We start from the raw sequence: 21,825 nt of genomic DNA on the forward strand, positions 1-21,825 counted from the left end.
CGCCGCGGCTGGCGGCGAGCCCGCTCCGCGTCGGTTTGGTGCTGTGCCGGGGCCGCGGAGCACCTGCGGGAGTTCACCGAGTCGGTGGCAGCATTGAGCGGGTGAAACAAAAAACCTGTTTTGGCCCCGTGGTGAGCAGAGTTGTTGATTTGCCAAAGTTAGGTGGATGCTGTGCCACGTACTTAAATACAGTGGTCCAGCATGTCAAGTAAGATGTATTTAGCCCTGGCAGAACACCAGGATACGCTCAATAAACGGTGTAAGCAGAGAGTGAGCGTCCAGTTCAGCTTCCCCCGTGTGCTTAGCAGTCCCGATCCAGGGCATGGTCATTGTTTCCTGTCGGGAATTTTTCTGCCTTCCTGTAAATTTGCCCCGCTGTTGAATAGCTGTAAACTTACAGCTTCCTCAAAAACTCTTAGCGTGGAGCTGGACTCTGCAGTTTTGCTCTGTGCTTTGTTTCTTTAGTTTGTCACCAGCTAGTATCAGCTGATGTCTTCTTGCTTTGTATTGAAAGAGACGGTAGGTAATGGCCTCGCGTGTGCGTGCTCGAAGCCACTCTGGATATTCCAGGGCTCTGCCAGATGCAGTAGCTAGAGTTCTAGTTTACACAGTGGTTTCTATGGGTGGATGTTATTGCAGGTCTGATTAGTCTCACCCTTTTCCTATCTACCTGCAAGTGGGTTAAACTGCAGTACGAGGGCCAGGAGCTCCTTTAATTCAGTTAGAAGCGTGGTGTTCAGGTGTCACAGTGAAAGCCGCTGTGAAAGCATGTTGCTTAAGCTCTGGAGATAAACAGCTCATGTCTTGCATCCATCGCCTGAAGTCAGTCGAGCTTTACAGCTGATGATCACCTTCTGAAGCTTGTGTCTTGGATTATAATGTAGTTGTTTCTGTTCCTGTAGCCACAGTGTGGTCGTTATCTAATGCTAGTACGTCAGAGCCAAAATAAATAAAAGGGCCTAGAGGAACTATTAGTGGAGTTTCTGTTCCTATCATTATTACAGTTTTAATCATTCAAATACTAATAATGTGGGGTCTTTTCCTCTATATGACATTTTTATAAACAGCTATCCTCACATGCTTGCCCGTAGCCAGGAGTTCATGTCCAATGTTTACGTACAGAGTGTTTCAGAAGATTGGCTGAAGTTTTCTAATCTTTAACAATATAAAAGAATGTTACCGATGATTTATATTCCACATGGGATACTTAATGCTGTCTTAAATAAATAAATGGGTCTTCTAAACGTGCTGACAAATATTCCGGTTGAGACTGTGGTATTACTTACTCTTAATAGCTGTGCCAAAGGAGTATTCAGTCATTCTACTTGGGAGTTACTACTGTCTTGCTACATGGGTACTTGTGGAAAGTGCTTTCCTAAATTTACGAGGATAAGTATGTAAGGTATGCAATGGCAAAAATATTTAGGGAAATACACTTTTTATTCTGCATTATGGGAATTTAGACTTTTGGTTGAAGTAGCGGAGACACCACTAGCTCTCTACGGAATAGTAATTTGTATACCTTGATGTTGGGTTAGGGAGCATCCAAGGCTCTCACAAGTCTGCAGACCCTGACATTACAAAATTAAGCCCAAAGAGGAAAACAAGAACTTTACAGCAGTTAGTGCTGGAACACTTGCGGTGTGAGAGAACGAAAGTGCAGGTTTGTTGGTTGCTTTTTTTCACTACCTTGTACGTTCAGCTGTACTTAGACAGGAAGTGAGCATCACAAGAGATCAGCGTTTCAGCTGCTACGTCAAAGACCTGTAAATGCTACGCAATACGCACGAGCAGGTTCATGTTTCGGGTACGCACATTGATTTGAGACTGTGTTGTGAAATCAGTTATACATTGGAAAAAGTTAATGTATTGTTTTCTCCCTTATTTCAGAGTGACATCACATAGAAGAAATGATTGAGTCAGTCAAAATAAGAAGACAGTGCATGCGGGATTTCTACTCACATTACGAACATCTTTGTGCCCTTCAAGGCTCTGTCCCGCTGAAAGCTGTGCAGGCTAACTTGACTCAGGGTGCTCTTGATCTAATTGTAGATCGCATCAAAGCTGCTGATTGGGCACCACTCCTAAGTGCTATCAGGCATAATAAGACTCTGATTTCTATTGGAGTAAGAAGTTTTCATCAACAGGGCCTTGGAGAACCAGGTTAGTAGTGATGGCTTAAGAGATAAATACGTTGATATATGCATGTTAGAATTTATTGCATAGAACTTTTGTGTGATTGAATACTTGGAGGAAGAAACTATAATACCTGAGGAATTATTTCTATTTAAGAAAAGCAGCAAAAAAGCAAGGTATGATTATGATTGCTTTGAAGTCAGTAGGGACTGGATTTTACTCATGTGTAATTTTTGTTGTTTACTAGGTGTTGAAAGATATAAAACTTACTTTAGAAGGAGAATTCCAGCAATTCGGTCGAAAGACTTGACTGGCCAGCTGTGCAAAGCTGTCAAAGGCTGCCTCAGTATATCAGATGTACTAAAAAATTTAGAGCTGCAGGGTTTGCTTCTGAGGGAGAGAGACCTAATACTTTTAACAAAGGTGAGAATAATTTAGTATGAAAATAAATGGAATATAACTAGAGAAGAGCAAGTAAATTTTATAAATATTTGTCACAGACGAGGATGTTCCTATTCTAAGATACCGTTGTATTAGCCATCATATGAATAATTCTGCTGCGTCGTTTAGTACAAACTTTTGCTTAACCTGTCAAAATGTCATAGCCTTCCCTTGCCGTCATTCATCAAGGCTTAATGGAGGCTCTTGGCAACACCTCTGCCATGTGTTTGGCTTGTGTTCTGGGTTAACTTGTGCTTGTGACTGAAACTACTGTGCATGTACATGACAGAATGGAAATTGTGGGATGCCAAGGAGATAAAAACAGGTCTTCAGGATGTGTTATTGGAACACTCTCCAGGTCGCTTGTGAGTGGATTCTAGGAAATGAGGTTGCTGCTGGTGGCCTGTAGGACACAGCTGCTCTTGTGCCAAAAACATGATCCAGCTTAAACTGAGCTTTAAGGTTCATTTGTATTGACCTTCCTTAGAACCTCCTAGGGTTTCCTGTAGGGAGCACAAAGCGTTCTAAGCAAGTTTATATTTTCATTTTTAAAGCCAGTTAACAAACATTGGTTTTGTTCTGTAGGGCTTGGCCGCAACTGTATCTCTGGAGAGTATCTCTTTACCCCACTGTCCAATTGGAGATGGAGGATTAGAAAGTAAGTTTGTAGTCAAAAGCATATAAATATACTTCTCTCTTTTTTTAGTCCTTTGAATGGGTAAGTAGTTTTTTTGGTATTTCCGTTCCTGTTTTAAATTTGTCTATAGTATTAAAATAGCAACCTTTGCTTTATTCTAATGACTTAACAACAGTTAAAGACTTTAATTTCTTCACTTGATGCTAGTAAATAGCCATACTACTTTATAATGATATTAATACTTTTATATAAAACAAGTCATACTATTTATTTGAGATTATCTCTTGCTTGATTTTTTCATTTTTACGTGGGTGAACAAATAAAATATGTTCTGTTCAGATAGTCTTTGCTGAACACTTGGACTAGAAATATAGAATGTTAGAACAATTCAGATATATTTCAAATAGCCTTTGTATTTCAACCAGTTCTTCGTCAAGCCTTTGGCCTATGAAGCTGATACAGCTTCTTACTGTGGCAGTGAAAAGAGTGCGTTCTGGTAATCTAACTGTGGTGTGTGTAGATAACATCCGTGCTTTTGTTTTCTTCAGCAATCTGTCAGAGTATAAAGAATTCAGCTACTATCAGATATGTAAACTTCACAGGATGTAGCCTCACGTGGCGAGGGGCAGAACACGTAGCAAATGTATTAAAGGTAATTTAATCAACTTTCTTAGAAACAAATGTTCACAAGAACTTAAATACGTTTGATTTTGTTTCTTTTACTGTCGAGCTCTAAATCCGACAAAGCACTTTGTGACCAGCATATGTGAATACTGAAGTTAAGTATGTGAGCAGGCCTTCCGAAATTTGTGACTTTGTATGTTAAGGGTAGCTTAGTTTACTGGTGTGGGATTTAAACATGGTGTTTCTTAATAAACATCAGTTAAAAAAACAACAGTGCAGGCTGATGTGTTTTCTTTAAATGAGGCTTTTGGCAGTAGATTTTTAAAATTTTTTTAAAATGTTTTGGGGAGCATTTCTTTCATTAAAAAATGTCTGAAGTATTCTTGAGCGTTGGGTAAGAATAATTGAGTTTACAGGTTAGAAGCTACTAATTAACTCATTAGTAAGCTTGTGACTAGTACGATATTCTAATTCATGTCGACATTGGCTTGCAAGAAATCACATAATTTCGTAGTGCGTATTTCCCATACAAGATGCGTTGACAGTGTCTGTCTGCCAAAAGAAGGTAACTTTAGTAGCCACATCTAGCAATTTGCATTGAGGTTGGATGGTTAGAACACGACTTAGGTATAGTGTTTAAAAATGATATATTTCTTGTACTCAGAAATGGTTTAACTGTGTTTCTTATATAGCACTCAAGCCATTAATCATCAATGACAAACAAAGACATCTAGTGATCTTGTGATCAGTAATGGCTTTGCCTTTGCACTTGGTAACAGCTTCTTTGTTTGAAAAGCACCAGGCAATGAAAAGACACAGTGAGGCCTGGGCTGAAAGCCTGCGTTACAGGAGACCCGACTTTGACTACATGACCGGCTTGAGGCGTGTCACCTTCAACTGCAACATGCTTGTTGGAGATAGAGGAGCAAGTGCCTTTGCGGAGTGTCTAGGAGAGGACCTTTGGCTAAAAGGTATTGTCAAATACCGACTCTTAAAGTGTAGTAACGGCAGGCAGAAAACCAAAGTTGTCAGTTATCGTAGGTGTAGCCAGAACAGTAACTCACTGTTCAGCTAGGAAAAAGTAATCCTTTTCTCAAAAGAAATTTATTTCTCTTTTGAATTGCCCAAGTGTCCAAATACTGTTGTGTCATCTCCAAAATAGTACAGGACAACACTAGAAGTAATTTGTTTTCCAGTGTATCTGCACAAAATTGACTCGTGGTGGTGGTGTAAGTCACAGCATTCTTTGCATGGAATCAAACACCTACTGTTGAAATTGTTTTATAGTTTGAGCCAGGTGTACAGATAACATGCATGCTGATGGAGGAAGATCAGATGAGAAAATGGTTAAGCATGTTGGACTTAACAGAAATTCATAGGCCCTGGTGGGGTGCATCCACAATGGCTGAGGGAGCTGGCTGATGTCAGTTTGAGGCCACTCTCAAAAATCTTTGAAGAATCATGCTAGTTGGGAGGGGTGCAGGAGGACTGGAGGATAGCAAATGTCATTCCTTTCTTCAGGAAGGCTGGAAAGAAGCATGCGGGGGGGCTACAGGGCAGTCAGCCTTACTTTTATCCCTGGGAAGGTAGGGGTATGCTGCCATCCAGAGGAACCTCAACAGGCTGCAGAAATGGTCTAATGGGAACCTCAGTAAGTTTAACAAAAGGAAGTGGAAAGTCCAGCACCTGGGCAGGAATAATCCCATGCACCAGAACATTCTGGGGGGCTGTGTGGTTGGAAGGCAGCTTTGCAGAAAGGGCCGTGGAGGTCCTGGTGGATCACAAACTGACCATGAGCCAGCAAAGGGCCTTTGTGGCAAAGAAGGCTAGTGGTGTCCTGGGCTGCATTAGGCAGAGACATGCAAGCAGGCTGAGGATGGTGATCTTTCCTCTCTACTCAGCACTGATGAGGCCAGACCTGGGCTCCCCTGTGCATGAGAGAGCTGGAGCTACTGGCGAGAGTCCAGTGAAGGGCTACTAAGGTGATGACAGGGCTAGAGCAACTCTCATTTCAGGAAAGCCTGAGGGAACCGGGACTGTCTAGCCTGGAAAAGAGAAGACTCAGGGTGAGTCTCATCAAGGGTTTACAAATATCTGAAGGGAGGCTGTAGAGAAGATGGAGCCAGGCTCTTTGCAGTGGCCCCTGGTGACAGGGCAAGAGGAAGTGAGTGGGTACAGACTGAAAGACTGGAATTTCCTCCTGAACATCAGGAAACCCTGTGTGGGTGCTAGAACACTGGCACAGGTTGCCCACAGTCGTTGTAGAGTCTTTATCTTTGGAGGCCATTAAGAGCTGTCTGGACATGGTAAGGGGCAGTTGGCTTTAAGTGAACCTGCTTGAGCAGAGGGGTTTGGCAAGATGACCTCCCAGCCTCGTCTCTTCAGCAAGAGGTGCCTTCCACCCTCAACCATTACGTGATACTGTCCTTGCATAATATGAAATAAATGCCAAAGCCATGACAGAGCTCTTTCATGGTGACCGTGAACATACTGATGTGTGCGACCAATGAACTTGTAGGACCACTGACTCGGACAGACTTTTTAGACAGAAGTTTTTTGTTTGTACCTGTGATGTTTACCCCGAGTAGCTGAATGAATTGGTGCCTGGAAATATTGTATCTATGAGGAGCTGTCAAGAACAGTGACTTAACTATGATTTTTATGTTCCCTCCATTGCAGTTGTTTAGGAGTTATTTCTTAATGTTGATCTAAGATACTGATTTAAATTCCTAGTTTTCTTCTCTGAAAGTAATATTCCTGTTTTTGCGTGTGTCCGTTATTGGCTGCTTTTCTCATGCTTCACGTTCTATGAAATGGAGGTTGTCAGCAGGTGTGGATCGATTGTATTAGATACTGACTACAGGTTATGCCACTGAATTTGTATTTTTTTTTACCTCCTCAAACATTTTAGCTCTTGATTTGCAGCAGTGTGGAATATCAAATGAAGGAGCAAGGTCATTATTAGATGCTCTTCAAACTAATACAACATTAGTGGTACTTGACATAAGAAAAAATCCATTAATTGGTATGTATCTGTATCTACCTTTGTCCTCTTCACGGTTTTTTGGATGTGTCGTCTAGTTGTTTTTTCTGTAACTCTGGGGGGAAAAATAAAGTGCTTTTAAGGAAAAACCTGCAGCACTATTTTGCTAAACATTTTTAAGATGGGGGAAGGGAGCAGGGTAGGTAATGTGTGCTGCTTATTCAGTCATCTGTTGGTTTGCATAAATACTTAAGATATCTTAATTCATTCTAGATCACGTTATGATGAAAAACATTATTGAGAGAGTTCTTATGAATGGAAATAGTGCTAATTCAGAGGTATGTGTTAGGCATTTTAGGGTGAGTTTGGGGTTTTCTTTGTAGCTGCCATTGCATTTTTTTTTTTTAGAGGACAACTTTGTTCAGAATGAATCTAAAACAGCTATTCTAGTTACGAACAGAAGCCTGACTCTTAAGCAGTTTTAAGAGCAAACACAAACTCGATGAAGGGAAAACCCAAAAACACTAGCAGCAATCTGATACTGTATTGGGCATTTGGTGTGATTTCTTGTGTAACTTAAGATGTAACATGTAATAAGACCAGGATACACATTTAATGAAAAGAAAAATGGAAATGTGTGTGTATACTTGGGCATTACCAGAGAGCGTTAAGTTAAATGCTGCTGCTCAACTGCTTGGGAGGCTTTCTGTTACATGTGTCTTTCTTGTTAACATGGTAATAATAACTGCTCATTACAAAGTAAAGGAAATCGCAATTTAAAATTTAAAACTTAATTTATTTCGAGACTTGCTTTTCATTCATAATTTATGAAGTTAAGATTTTAAGTTACTCAAGACTGCCCTTTCTGATGCTAACCGTCTAAGAAACCAGTTTAGTGAAAGAGCAGTACCCCTTGCTATCATTATCTAGTAGTCCATAGAAAGTTTACAGTAACATGCATAAACTAAGTACCTGAACCATCTGTGGTTAGATATACTGTTTAAATTCTGGGACTTTTGTTTATAACACAGAAATCAGATTCAGTTCCCAAAATGGAAAGCAAACAAATGAGTGTACTCTCATTCTTGTTTTCACAGAGCTGCCACAGTCCCAGTTATTGTTGTGGAACGTACTGATCTTTTGGTTTTGAAAAGGCTTAAAAGTCAGAGCTGTGGATCTATAGAGAGTATCTGATAAACTGAAAAGTTTGTGTGTAGAATTCCTTGAGGATTAATACAGTTCCCCACTTCAATCTCTTCAAGATTTTTCTGGAGAAATTGAGCTTAGCTGTGAAGGAGTACTCTTTCTCCTCAGCAGATGCAATCAACACTTGCGAAATATTGTAGGGATCACATCAAAACAGCATCTGCCCAGAAGAATCAGCTCTGTGGGGAATCTCCATTATACTAAGAGATCACTCAGATTTGTTTTATATTTGTCCAGGTAGTGCAGTTTCTTAAGTCTTATTGGCGATGCTTGTATTTTTCATACCTTATTGACAAGATGAATATAAAGGACTGGCCAGCAGCTTGCTAAGAAACTTTGCTTCTTCCACAAATAAAACCACCCTAGATCCTTTACTTTGTAAGTTTTGTGAGTAGGCTTTTGTAAATAACATTTGCTGTTTATCATGGGAATGGTGCAGACACTTGGAAAAGTATAATCCTGCTGTTCAGCAAGGTAAATGCAAACATTTGGTGTTAAGGTTGATATTTTGGAACTGAAACATCTACTGCCCTAATTCAGGATTTACAGTTGGTTTTGAGCTCAGTTGCAGAAGCACTAGAAAGCAGTTGAGTTTCTCTGTGGCAGTGTCTTGACGTACTCTGTGTTAAATGCCAGCAGTGAGAGGTTTTGTTGTGTGTGGGTGTTCGTGGTGTGGTGTGTTGTGTTGTGGGGGCTTTTTGTTGTGGGTTGTTTTTTAGGAGCCAAAACTCAGGGAATAAATTTGTAAATCCAGAGAGGTGTTAATGAAGACAAACAGTTGGTCACTAAGTGTTGCAGAAAGAATTGCAAGGACTGTTTCTTCTGTCTATAGTAAAAATTCAGCTGTACGATTTAAAAAAACAAGCTGTTTGTAAAAACAATTTAAGATTGTATTTATGAGAATCCTCATGACATATTCTAAGTTCTGGATGTAACAAACACTTAGATTCCTTCTGTTTTTAAAGAATTCTAGCATAATACAAAAAATTCAGTTATTTTTCATATTTTCCGTGATTTTTTTAATGGAGGATCCATTGTAGACTAGTTTTATGAATTTAAAGAGCAGTGCCTGTTTCTTGTAACTTAAACTTGTCAAACGGAAAACAGTCAGTTAGCATCTACATTGCTTCCTTCTGTCATATATATACTGTCTCCAAACAAAACCTGTGAGATTTTCAATCCATGTGTTGCTCCTTGTTTTTTGGTTTTGTTTTTTTTTTTTTGGTAGTGGAGAAAACACGGCTATCTATTTTTGAAATTATTTAGTTTAGTAGAGTTTTGTTTTTTCTTTTACCTATTGTAGTTGGTAGGGGTCTGGATTTCATATTGATAGAATACAGTTGGACTAAGTTACCTACGTGTAGAGATTTCTTGAACACAAGGTGTAAGATGTAATTCTCTGTGTAAAACTAACCTATTGCTTACACTTGCAGCAAGTGGTCAAACTCATGCCATGTCTCACCCACAGATAACTAAAGAGTAATAATTTAATAAGGTAATGAAGAGTTGTGGATGATCATCCCTAGTAATGCCTCCAGTTTCATTTCCCTCTAGTTTCGTTTTTTGACCCTGCCAAAGTCTGTCTGTCGTAATTGTCATGAGTAAACCTCAGTGAAGTGCTGAATTTCTTTACACCTGAGAAGCGGCAGAGCTGCGTTCTGTACCATCTCATCATGGCACCTGCTGTGTCAACTCCATGGTTTTGCTTACACAGAAAATACATTGAGGTGCTGCTGTGTTGCTTTACAAAGAGAAGTTTGGAGGGCTGTTGGCCTCCTAGGAGTAAGACTCCATGAGTACAAAAGATCATGTCTTGGCTGCCGCAAGTAGCCTGTAACGTACTGTCACCACTTGCTTAGTGGATGCCAGTCACAGCAGCCCTCACATCCTGTTCTTCGTAAAAACTGGTTGTTTCTCTTTGCTTTTCAACATCATGCAGGAGCTTGTGTTTTTAGTTGGGTTTTCAGATTTGCAAGGAGAGATGCCTACTGCTAATTGAAGCCTTTGAATCTGACGGTCAGCTAAACCAGAGGAAAGTTGTACTACCGCAGCAGGACTGCGTTACTAGTATAGTGGATTGTAATCAGAGAGATGGTTGGGTGTGGTAGGTGGTGAAAGTTGGTGTAGATTCTGAGAGAGACTGACCAACTTAAAATCACCTGAAGGTGCCTGTAAAACAAGTTGCTTTCACAGTCTCAGCTCTGTTTTTCAACACTGTCTTAATATGTTTACTCTGTACTTGGCTGTTGTGCAACAGCAGCAGGCACCTAGATAAGAAACAAGCTACTGGGCTAGATGAACTTCAGGTTTAACTTAGTACATCTGCTCTTTTATGGCTGTAGTAAAAGAAAGTTAAGATACTCTTGCTCTTAGAAGTTTATGATTTAACCTTACTCTTTCTGTCTATCACTTTAAAAATTCACTTGTCTCGGGAGTTAGATCCCACTGTAGACCCAACAAAAATTCCACAAGGATTATTTGAGTCCGAACTTTAAAAAAAACCTAAAAAATCCCCCACCTTTTCTTGCCATTGATGAACTTGGACTAAACTTGATTAGTTAGAGCACAGTAACATCATTTTAATCTTCCCTCTCCATTAGGAGCGAACAGCTTTGGCCTGCTGTTCCTAGTGCTCTGATGCGGGGTTTAGGCTGTCCGAGATAAGCTTTTTGTTACTGTCAACAGCGTTTCCTTTGGCATCTACCTCAGTGCTAGGCTTTGCTCTAACTGTAGCTGAAAAATCAGTGACAGCGTAACTTAAGAACATCCACCTGGGATATTGTATAAAGGGGAACCTTTAAGAGTAAAGCTGTTGCTGTAAAGACATGAAATTGGAAGTACACCAGTTGCCTTTGATTATCACTGTCTTAATTTTAATCTGGAGGCTTTTGCTGTGTAAGGATGAATTTTCATTTCAGACAGTGAAAATTAAACTTCTTATTTTTAAAAACACTAACTTTATAGGTAATACAAAATCATTTTAGGAAAGTGTGTTTTTTTTTGTTTTTTTTTTTTTTTACTCTAGAGAACTTTGGCCTGTGCCAGTCATTCCTAGCAGGCCAGCTTTCTGAGAATGAAGTGCAAAAGCCAGAGTTTCCTTTTTATAGGGTTGATGCCATTTTTTTTACTATAAAAGGAGAACTGTTCTGCGCAGGAGAAAGGAAAATATTGAATGGGTTATTACAGTGGTGGTGTGGGAACACTTTCTGATAATACAGCACTCAGACTTGCATCGAACCTGTGTTTGAATTTGGGCTCTGTGGGATTTTTATTTTTCCTTAATTTTACAGTTTCAGTTTTCTATAACTAGCAGTGTTCTCCATGATAAAAACCCCTGTGATGAGGGGTTTAAACCCCTGTTTAAAGGGTGATGAGCATCATTTAAGTATCAGTTGCTAAAACAATGTCTGTTTTTAAAAAAAAAAAATTCCAGTATAAGGATTTTTATTTTTCCTTAATTTTACAGTTTCAGTTTTCTATAACTAGCAGTGTTCTCCATGATAAAAACCCCTGTGATGAGGGGTTTAAACCCCTGTTTAAAGGGTGATGAGCATCATTTAAGTATCAGTTGCTAAAACAATGTCTGTTTTTAAAAAAAAAAAATTCCAGTATAAGTGGCTGACATCTCCACCTTCCAAGGATGCTTTGAAAACCAGACCAAAGAAAAGAACTATTGTCCTAGGAAGTGGCCGAAAAGGAAAAGCTACTATTCGTATTGGTAATACTGTCTTTATTTTCTTTTGACTATAGTAAATTTTGTCTACAAAATAATCTTTTAATGTTTAAAAGCTTTAATTATAAGAGCTTTAATTATGAAATATACGATGTGTCTAAATGCCCGTGTTTTGTCTTAAAAAAAAAAATCATTTTATTCTTAATTCAGTAATGAGTTTTCTACCATCAGTGGTTCCTGCAGGAAACTTACTTTTTTAGTGCTGCTAGATATGTGGCTGGAAAAAGGGTAGGATATGGTGATTTAAATATGTGGAAGCATTGTGCATGTACTTTTTTCTGAGTACAGAAAAAACATCTGTACTCAGATGTTTTCTGAGTACATCCTACAAGCTTTCACTTCTAAGAAGCTTGGTGGTAGTAAGTTGCCAGGTTTTTCTGATGCTGTAACCTGTCTGTAGCAGACTGTCCTCTGCCAGAACAAACAAGCATCCATTTTTTACTGGTGTTTGAAATGTTCTGTGATTTATTTTTTTTTAACCTCGTGTAAACCTGTTATAAATACCTAAGTTATTTTAAACATACTGTCTTGAGTATTTCTAATTAAGTACCGCTAGCTGCAATACACTAAATATTTTTCAGCGAGTTACTAAAAATCTCCTTGTAATATATTTGGCTGTCTTTCATCTTTGCTCTAGTTATCTGGAAGCAGAGAGGTAAGCATAAATCAAATTGAAGTCTTTGTACAAATAAACTGTCGTGATCTGGGTGATGGAAGAAGAAAATGACCAATATAGTTGGGTGGGGTTTTGTTTGGGTTGTTTGTTAAATTTTTGTTGTGTGTGTTTTATTTTTTTAAGGGAGGGATTCGGGAGGTGAAAATACTCTGTCCTTTGTATTAGTGGAGAACAGACTGAAATTTGGAATCCCATTGCCACGGTTATGCATTTCTACACCATTACAAAACTAGCTGTTTTACTGATCTTAGAGACAATAATCTGTCACTAATTTAATACCAGGTGAACAGTTTTTCTAGGCTTGCTAAGTTTCTGACTTGCACAGAACCTGGCGCAGGGTGTTTGTCCACAAGAGTTAGTTATTCTGAATCTGCTTTGAGTGATAGTGCCTGATTTAAACAATGACTAGTGAACATGATTTTTCATTATTATTCTTCTTAAGTGAAGATATTGCTGGTGCTCTGTAGAAGTGACCAACATGAGTACCAGCTTTTGCTTCAAGTATTTTGGGAGTTACAAAACCAGTGTTCTTCATGCTAGAGACACTAGAGGGCAGTTTGAAGGATATACATGGTCTCATTGTTTATATGGATTGTCTAAGCTCCTGCTTGAGACAGTTGCTAGATATCTGAAATTACGAATGTGAGTAAACTTCCTTACTATGATACTTTGCTTCTTTTTTTTGACTAACAGTGTGTTTGACATTAACCTAACATAGCAGTTAAATATAACAGTTTATAATAGCAAGCGGGTAAGCTGTGTGCCCCTCTTCCTGAGAAGCAAAACAAAAGACTTTGAATAATACATAAACAAAATCAGAATGAAAGGTACATTTCCTACAGTCCCTTTTATTACACAGGAGATTTTACTTAAGAACAGTAAGCTGTGAATTTATATGTAAATAACTAGAATATAATGAATTATCTTTTTTCCTGCTCTTGCTTTTCAATACAGGGTTACTGTCTAAAAATTCCATAAGTCCTGGGAAAAAAAATACCTCCGGGAAAGATAGTTATTCACCAAAACCACTCCCACCAGGCACAAAGGGCTTCCTTCCCTGGCGGACTGCAGAACGTGCTAAGAGGTGCAGGTGAGGTTTTCACAGCACAAGAGAAAATACTAAGGCATAAAACCCACGTGATGAATGTTGCAGAGAGCAGTGTTTTTTAAAATCTGAATTTGAAAGTTACATGCAGAATTTTATATTGCATCCGTATTTTTTTGTGTTTGTATAAATTTTGTGGGTTTTATGTAAATTCTATTCCAGGAAGTTTTTAAAATACACAGAAAGATAGGATTTGATGGCCACAGTAGTATTCAGATGTCGCAAAGAAACCCTCCCCAACCAAACCCATCTTGCTTGCTTGTTCTCTTGTTCATTACTAATGATTTATTAGACTAATCACAGCTGAAGATGCAATTTAGTTTTCTGTGCTTGTAGTATAGTTGTTTTGGCATCCAGCTCAAGGTGCCAAGGTATTTTTTTTTACACCTCTTCTTTCTGTCCCATCTCCCGCAATGCCAACATAATTATTGTGATCGTCCAAGTCCTGTGAAGTAATATTAAAAAAACCCAAACTGTTACACATGGAAGCCGTAATACTGTTATCATGCTTCCTTTTAGAACAGTTTTTGTTGATTGTTTTTTTTATGTATTCCCTAGATCTTGGCTTCTCAAAATGGACACTATACAATGGTTTATCATAGCTATTTTTATTGAACTTATTTTCAAAGTGCTGAACACCAAATTCTCTTGTTGACTTCAGTATGTGAATTAACTATTGAAGATATAAATGTTAGCATGCAGTAATGTTGCTCTAATTCATTATTAAGTAGGAGTACTAACAGAACAAGATGAGGATGTAATGGGTGTTAAAGGGGTACAGTGCAGTGTCTGATGCTGCTTCCAGTCTTACTGCTTCACGTGTCCTAGGATCCTGTGTTTGGAAATGGAAATAGCAGTGATGGCATTCTAAACGTACTTTTTTCAAAAGTGTTTTTCTTCTAACTTTAGAGGGGGGCCAGTGGATAGTACTGAAGAATTACCGGTGAAGATTCAGGTACTCTCTCTCTTTTTCTCATATGATGGTTTATTTAGTACATGAATGTCCGGAAAAAGATTAAAGTGTTTTCAACACACTCTTACTCTATCCTAAAGTCAAGATGGGAACATGCTGCTAAGGTTTTTATCTTACAGGAGTGCAAAACAATAGTTTATGATAGCATTTGGTTGGAACTTCTTTGATACTTTGTTTCATCCCTACCGTGCACTCCTTACAGTTGATTTCTGTATCACTACCTTATGGTTTCATGAGCAAGCTGGGTTGGAATATGGGCACAATGCCTGCAGAAGCAGTAAGGGGAATTACCAGCATTTTTTTCAAAGGCTCCTGCATCCCCTTTTCCTGCTTTTCGGACTACATACTTGTGTTTGCACCCATTTGTGAATCACTGTTGTAAATATACCAGCAGGGGGGAAAAAAATAATCCCTTCTTTCTTTCTTCTTCACATCTCATTTCCATCCACCCCCGTGCCCCCAACAGAGAAGAGTTGGAAGTGTGTGTTAGTGTGTCCTAGTTAAATTGGCTCTCAGAAGGGTCTGACAGTTGCTGAAGCCACTACACTAACCTCCTGCTCTGGCGTAGTCTTCCCGTGGACTGCAGTCCTTCGTAAAAAGCTACTCTGGCACAGGTTGTGAACAGGCCACAGCTCGTTCTGCCCATCCCTCTGCTCTGGCATGGGTCGTCCCTGGGCTGGAGTGTGGGTGTCAACTCCACCACAGAGCTCCTACTGTAAGCCTGGTGTTCCCTCTGCTGTTCCCTCAGCTCTTTCTCACTCTTTTTGTTCCCTCCCCTCCTACCTGTCTGGCATTTTTTGCCCTTTCCTAAATACACTTTCCCAGAACTGCTGCTGTGTCAGCTGCTGGGCCCAGCTGTGCCCTGCAGTGGCTTTGAAGCCAGCTGAAACCAGCTGTGCCCAGTGCTGTGCAGCCCCAGCTGCTTCTCCCAGAGGCTGCCCTTGCTGCTAAATCCTTGCTGCATATACCCAATATATACGGACATCATCTTTTGTATATTGTTTTATGTGAATTTATTTCAAAATTGCAGAGCTGGACAATGTATATGTATTGTAAGGGACTCTGGGAAGTGATAGCATTTAAATTAAGCTTTTGTACTATTTAATCATTGATTTTTATTGCACAGTGTAATGCTGCGAGTGAGTGTGCTCTCTGATGTAATTAGACAGGTGCTCCTGTGAAAGTGACAGTAGAAAGTGGTTCTACATCTGAAACTGAAGACACAGAAGATTTAGATGATGCTATTCATCGTCCTAATTTAGTGAAATCATTAGATAAGGTTAAAATAACAAAGTATCAACAATTACAGGTAAGAAGTATGCTCTGTGCCTTAAACTCCATGAAGCAATTTATATCAATTAAACCACGTTTTATTCAGAAAATTATGGTTGAGCTAATAACCAGAGCAGGATTTCTGAATAACTTTTAATTATCCTGCATTGTGTCATGCAGGCTTCCATTTCAAAAGATGTGTGTCAAATATGCACTGAATTTCTAATCTCTGAATAGTTCTAATGAAGATGTGGGTGCTATAAGCATATTGTCAAATTAAGGCCATAATAAGAAAGAACTTCACTTAGTACACACAGCTGCAGGATCTGATCTGTGATTTCTCTATTACAGTCTTGAATCGTGGCTCAGAAATCTTCTGATCAGTGTTACTGCTTTTAATATTTCCTTCCAAGTATTTCCTTTATAAATGTAATTTAATGTTATTTCTAAGAGCTGAAATATTGTAATGATTTTGTGTTAAAATAATTCCAAAAAATAACTGAAAGTGTATTAAAGCTCCATTTTATAACTGAGCTTGGTAGAAAGTTTTTTTTATTTGCTGTTTGTTATTCCCTCTACTTCTTTGATAGTTCTGAAAAACTAGCAGTAGTGGAACTAACTATTGCTGCAAATGCCTTGCAGGGAATGTGCTTATAAAAGGAAGGGAAAAGAAAGGGTGTATTTCAGTGGCTTAATAACTCTGCTGAGGTAATACAGCACTATTATAAACCAACACCCTCAAGCAGAATAGCTGGGTTCTTTCCGGAGTGCTGGGATTTGTATTTTGTGCGGAGAATCGGCACTGCCTCCAGATGAGCGCTGCTAAAAGTAAGACCTATAGTCAGCCTGATTTTGGTGGCAGTTGTCATAGAACACCACACTAGGTGAATGAAGTGTTCATGTATATAAATCTTAGGACCATAAGGCTGTCTTTATGTAAATGAAGTGAAGTTGAAGCTTAACTTGTTGCAGATCTGTACGTAGTGGGACAGGTAGGGTGGCTTAGAGTTACTGTGGAAGGCAAAAGGAATGTACAAATACTGTGTAAATAAATATATGCTTTTTTTTTTTTTTTCAGCTAATGTGTACTTTTCCTTTAGGTCTACCCTCTTTCTCTAGAAATTTTGTTCAGGAAGATTTTCAGGGTTTTCACATGTTGCAGCTTAGAAGTTGTATGGTGATTTTCTTCTTTGTAGGTGATTTCTGTTTATGTGCAACATGTTGACATTGTGCTGTGCAGTGGCTTCAGTGCTCTCGTCAAGTCCATTGTGTCTGGAATCGTGGAATTCCATGTCACATACATATTGTGCCTAAAACTTCTATGCAGCAAGTTCAATATTTTCAGGAAACACTTGATGAATTTGTTGTGGCGTTTAGAGGGGGAGGAGTATTGCTTTCAGGACACACTGCAGGGGCAGACTGTCCCATGGTTTGGGGAAAAGTTGTCATATCGACCTGTGTTGTTAGTTACCTGTATGCAATGTATGTAAGGATGGGACTATTTGTGATTAGTTTGAACTTCCTTGGGAGGTAAAGCTATGAATTTTAGGAACCTACCCCAAAACTGGTTTCCTGTGCTTGTCTTTGAAATGTGGTTTTCCTGTATCTGGTGACCTCAGAATGTGTTCAGATGATAAACATATGACTAGCTTTCTAGTCCCAGGGTTAGCTTGGTTGATAGTAGTCTAGGGATCTTAAGCGTGGGCTTCACTGGATGGTAGTGACAGACCCATAATCTCCACTCTAATTGGCTGTCACTGGGAGTGCTACGTCTAGAATATTTTAGACCCTGCATGCTTGAATCAGATGTAGAAGGCCCTCACATCCTACAAGACCTGTGAGGATCTCTCTGCATTTGTTGAAGGATTATTTTTTACTATGCATGCTGCTTCACACAAGTCTTGCCAGTTGATTGCTTGCATGAAGTGCAGTGGTGTGCTCTTGAATAAGCCTTTGGTACTAAAGAAAGAATTTCAGTACTATGGGGATCTTTGCTGTTAGAACTGCATAGAACTGATCGATAAGGTGTGTACAAAAAGCAGTGTCCTGTGTTAACTATGTGTGCCTGTATACAAGTTGTACAGAGAAGTCAAGAAGCTTTATGTGCTATTAATTCATACAGGTTGCCCTCTGAAAAATACAGCAGCTTGATAATTTTAACAGTTTTCACTTTTGGAATCAGAAGACTATGTTAAAACATGCAAAGCAAAAATTTCCTATTTGTTCTTCCACTTCAGAAGCTATAATTAAAGATGACAATCCTTTGCTATGATATGAGAAAACATGGTGTTTCTTATCAAATGCTGACTCCTGTTCACTGAAACTAAGAGGCTCTCTATGTAGAGCTACAAGTAAAAATACAACTGTAGGCATCTCATGAAAATAAGTTAGATGCATGGGTTTGTTTTTTGTTGCTAAATGAACACTAAGCTGCTTAACTCTCTCAGACAGCTTGGGATTGTGAGAAACTTAGTTTTTCTGCTGAAGAACTAAGTGACACAAATTGGAAAGAGTACAGTTCTTACCCTTAAGAATTTTTTTATTCCTACTGCTGTAATAAGCAATAAAATCCCAGATGAAGAATACATTCTGAAAACCTAGGTATGGCTACTAAGGATTTTTTTTTTTTAGACTAATTTGAGCTTTTGATGAGGTAGATGTGTTTAGTTAAACATGAGTTATGAAAAGACAAAGGGGAAGAATCCATTCTTGATGGTCATGTCACAGGCCCAAGAGACTTGTGCTGTAGTCTCATGTTACCTAATTCTGTATTGCAAATCTGTTTAATGAATCATATTTTCCACTTTCCTGTGTAAAATTTCTGCATCCTACAGTTACGTAGTGGGATACCTCTGACATGTATTTTTGTAGATGTGTTACTGCTTGGAATGCTGTGGGCTAGTTGTTGATTGGACATGTTGCGTTTTTATGTAAAACTGCATGTAAATCTGACGTTTTGAGATAAAGTTCCTGATAGTTTATCTGTGTTGTTATAGTTGGAGCTGGAAGAATGCATGGAAAAAATAAAGGAAGAACAAAGAGCCAGAGCAAAGGCTGAGAAACGGATAACGAAGGTAATGACACTCAGCTGTTGATCATCTTTACTTTTAAAGGAGGCACCAGTCAAACTATCCACTTGCTTAATTAGAAGTCGTTATCAATGACCTCTAATGTGATAGCTTCCAGAGTTTTCAGTTCAGTCATGTGAAAGTCATGGATCATTTACTAGCCTAAGGGCAGTGATGAAATCCGCATTTAGTAATGTGTGTTTTGTTCTCCTGATCCTATTCCAGAGCCTTGAACTCAGGTAGGGCTACTTTTTCAACGTGTTAAATTTGTCTGGTGTATTACTTATGATCTGGGGCATCCTGATGTTTGTTTTTCTTGAGAAAGTGATTAAATCTGTGTGCAATTTGTAGGAGATGGATAGTTCTTTGAGTTTTCCCACCTTCTTTCTCACCATGCCAAAAAGCTGTTTGTTGCAAATGTTGTTTAATTTGGCTTATTCTGTCCCTTTGAAGTTTTTGTTTCTGTAGGCAATACAAATGTCAGATAGCCATAGCTGTCAGTTTTTGCAAAGCCCAGTTTATGACAGAACCGAACTAACAATTTGTCACTGTTAATTGTGAGGTCTTTTTCCCCTCTGTCCATTGTTGCTGACCTAAAAAGATCTTTTTTCATCAGTAAGAATTTCTTGTAGTAGAGTCGAGTGTATGATAGCCTAAACCTGTGGATTTGGTTCTTAGGTGTGATCTGGAGTGGAATGGAAGTGCTGGTACCATTTGAAACTTGAGCAACAAGTAGTAATCCACAGTGCGGGGGGCAGATACCCACAAAGGACTCTGCACTCTACAAGGTTCATTGTAGTCCTCTGGTGCGGCCATACCCATCCTCCTGTAATGTGAAATGGACTCTGCTGGATATCTGTTGTTTGATTATTAAATGCATTTTAGGCTGAAGAGCCACAGCAAGAAATCTTCCTCTGTCATGCTAGACTGCTTAGACCTCGCTGTGTCTCAGGAGAAGGGATGAAGTAGCAGTAATCTCTAAAATTGTTTATTTTGATGCTAGTTTAACAGCTACAGTGCAGTGCATGGATGTATGATATTTTTGTCCTCTCTTAGAAGATGAAATTAGGAAAGCCTGTGGTAGCAGTGAACTGCATAGCTGTAATCTTAAACAAGTGTCTGAGTTACTGTTTCCCTCAAACGCAAACCCTTGTGTATCCTACGGTTCTCATTCAGCTTTCCATTTGTCATTGATTTGATTAATGTACAATGTGAAGAAAAATTGGATCATCTTAAACTTTCAATTTTGGGATGCACAGTGCCGGGGAGAGATGTAGTACGCATTCCCTCTGATACCGAGGGATGAATATAAGGAGAGCATTGGCCTTCATTAAGGTTTTTTACTGGTGAAATAAATTCTTTGTGTTAATGTGCCACATGCAAAATACTGTGACACAAAAGCTAGGTTTTTTGCTTGTACTTGCTCTGCAACATTCTGTTTGTAAAGAAGATGGTGCTGAGCCAGCTGTTTTGAGTGCCTGTGGCAATTTCACCATGGCAGCATAGAATTGCAGCTGTAACTAAACAAACCTGCACAAAACTCAACGTAACAGTGCCCTGAATATGTCTGTACAGGAAGCTCTGTATCAGTTTTATCAGTTACTTTGGGAGTTTCTCTTTGTGATACTGCTCTATAGGCTTGCAAAGGTGGAGTTGGGTGTTTTGGGAGTTTTTTAACTGGTAATTATAGAAATGACTTTACCTTTTTTTTTTTTTTTTTTTTACCCTTTCTTTCTCTGTCCCTGCCTCCACAGCTGGAAATTGAAAATGCAAGATTAAAGAATCTTAATATCTCGCTATCTGAGGCTCTTCATGCACAGTCAGTAACCAACATGATTTTGGGAGATGAAGGTGTTCTAGGCAGCATTGAGAATTCTTTCCAAAAGTTTCATGCATTTTTAGACCTCCTTAAAGATGCTGGGTAGGTGTCAATTTACTTAAGTCTTACTGTTTCTGATGAATCCAAAATTATCCAATGAAGTGTGCTGCTTTTTCCCCACCCAGATCTCTAGGACTGCACTCACAAAGAGCAAGGGAAGATAAATTAGCGATGTACTTACTTTGTAGTCGTTTCTCAGTGGCAAAACCATAGAATCAGAGAATGCTTTGGATTGGAAGACCGGGACCTTCAAAGGTCATCTGTTCCAACCCCCCTGCAGTCAACAGGGATGTCTTCAGCTAGGTCAGGCTGCCCAGAGCCCTGTCCAACCTGACCTGGAATGTTTCCAGGGATGGGGCATCTACCACTTCTCTGGGCAACCTGTGCCGGTGTTTCCCCACCCTCATTGTAAAACATTTCTTCCCACATCTAGTCTGAATCTCCTCTCTTTTAGTTTAAAACCATTACCTGTTGTCCTGTCGCTACAGGCCTTGCTAAAAAGACTGTTCCCATCTTTTTTTATAGGTCCCCTTTTTGTATAGGTCCCCTTTAAGTATTGAAAGACTGCAGAAAGGTTTCCCTGGAGCCTTCTTTTCTCTAGGCTGAACAAACCCAACTCTCTCAGCCTTTCTTTTAGGAGAGGTGTTGCAGCCCTCTGATCATTTTTGTGGCCCTTCTCTGAACCAACTCCAGCAGGTTCATGTCCTCCTTTTGCTGAGGACTCCAGAGCTGGTCACAGTACTCCAGGTGGGGTCTCACCAGAGTGGAGTAGAGTGGCAGAATCACCCCCCTTGACCTGCTGGCCAGGCTCCTTCTGATGCAGCCCAGGATATGGTTGGCCTTCTGAGGTGCAACTGCACATTGCTGGCTCATGTCCAGCTTTTCATCCACCAGTATCCCCCAAGTCCTTTGCAGGGCTGCTCTCAGTCCCTTCAATCCTTGGGGTGTCCTCTTGATTAACTCCTTGAGCAGCTGGAAGTTTGCTTTCCTAAAATTCAGGGTCCTGACTGTGCTCCTTGCCTGCCCCATATCCCTCAGGATGGTGAACTCCAGCAGTGCCTGGTCACTGCAGCCCAGGCTGCCTCCCATCTT

General features: G+C 39.5%; 1 protein-coding gene across 1 annotated transcript; it reads left to right on the forward strand.

Moving 5' to 3' along the window:
- Window positions 1-1,910: 1,910 nt before the first annotated feature.
- CEP78 (centrosomal protein 78kDa) lies at window positions 1,911-20,779 on the forward strand. Its single transcript, XM_010140828.1, has 13 exons — window positions 1,911-2,163; window positions 2,384-2,559; window positions 3,163-3,235; window positions 3,763-3,866; window positions 4,635-4,809; window positions 6,750-6,863; window positions 7,095-7,159; window positions 11,637-11,745; window positions 13,391-13,526; window positions 14,451-14,496; window positions 15,680-15,823; window positions 18,783-18,860; window positions 20,609-20,779. The coding sequence occupies exons 1-13, from the start codon at window positions 1,911-1,913 to the stop codon at window positions 20,777-20,779; spliced, it is 1,644 nt and encodes a 547-aa protein (XP_010139130.1).
- The last annotated feature ends 1,046 nt before the right edge of the window (window positions 20,780-21,825 follow it).

This window comes from Buceros rhinoceros, unplaced genomic scaffold (genome assembly GCF_000710305.1).
Source record: "Buceros rhinoceros silvestris isolate BGI_N320 unplaced genomic scaffold, ASM71030v1 scaffold8960, whole genome shotgun sequence".
Classification (NCBI taxonomy): Eukaryota; Metazoa; Chordata; class Aves; order Bucerotiformes; family Bucerotidae; genus Buceros; species Buceros rhinoceros.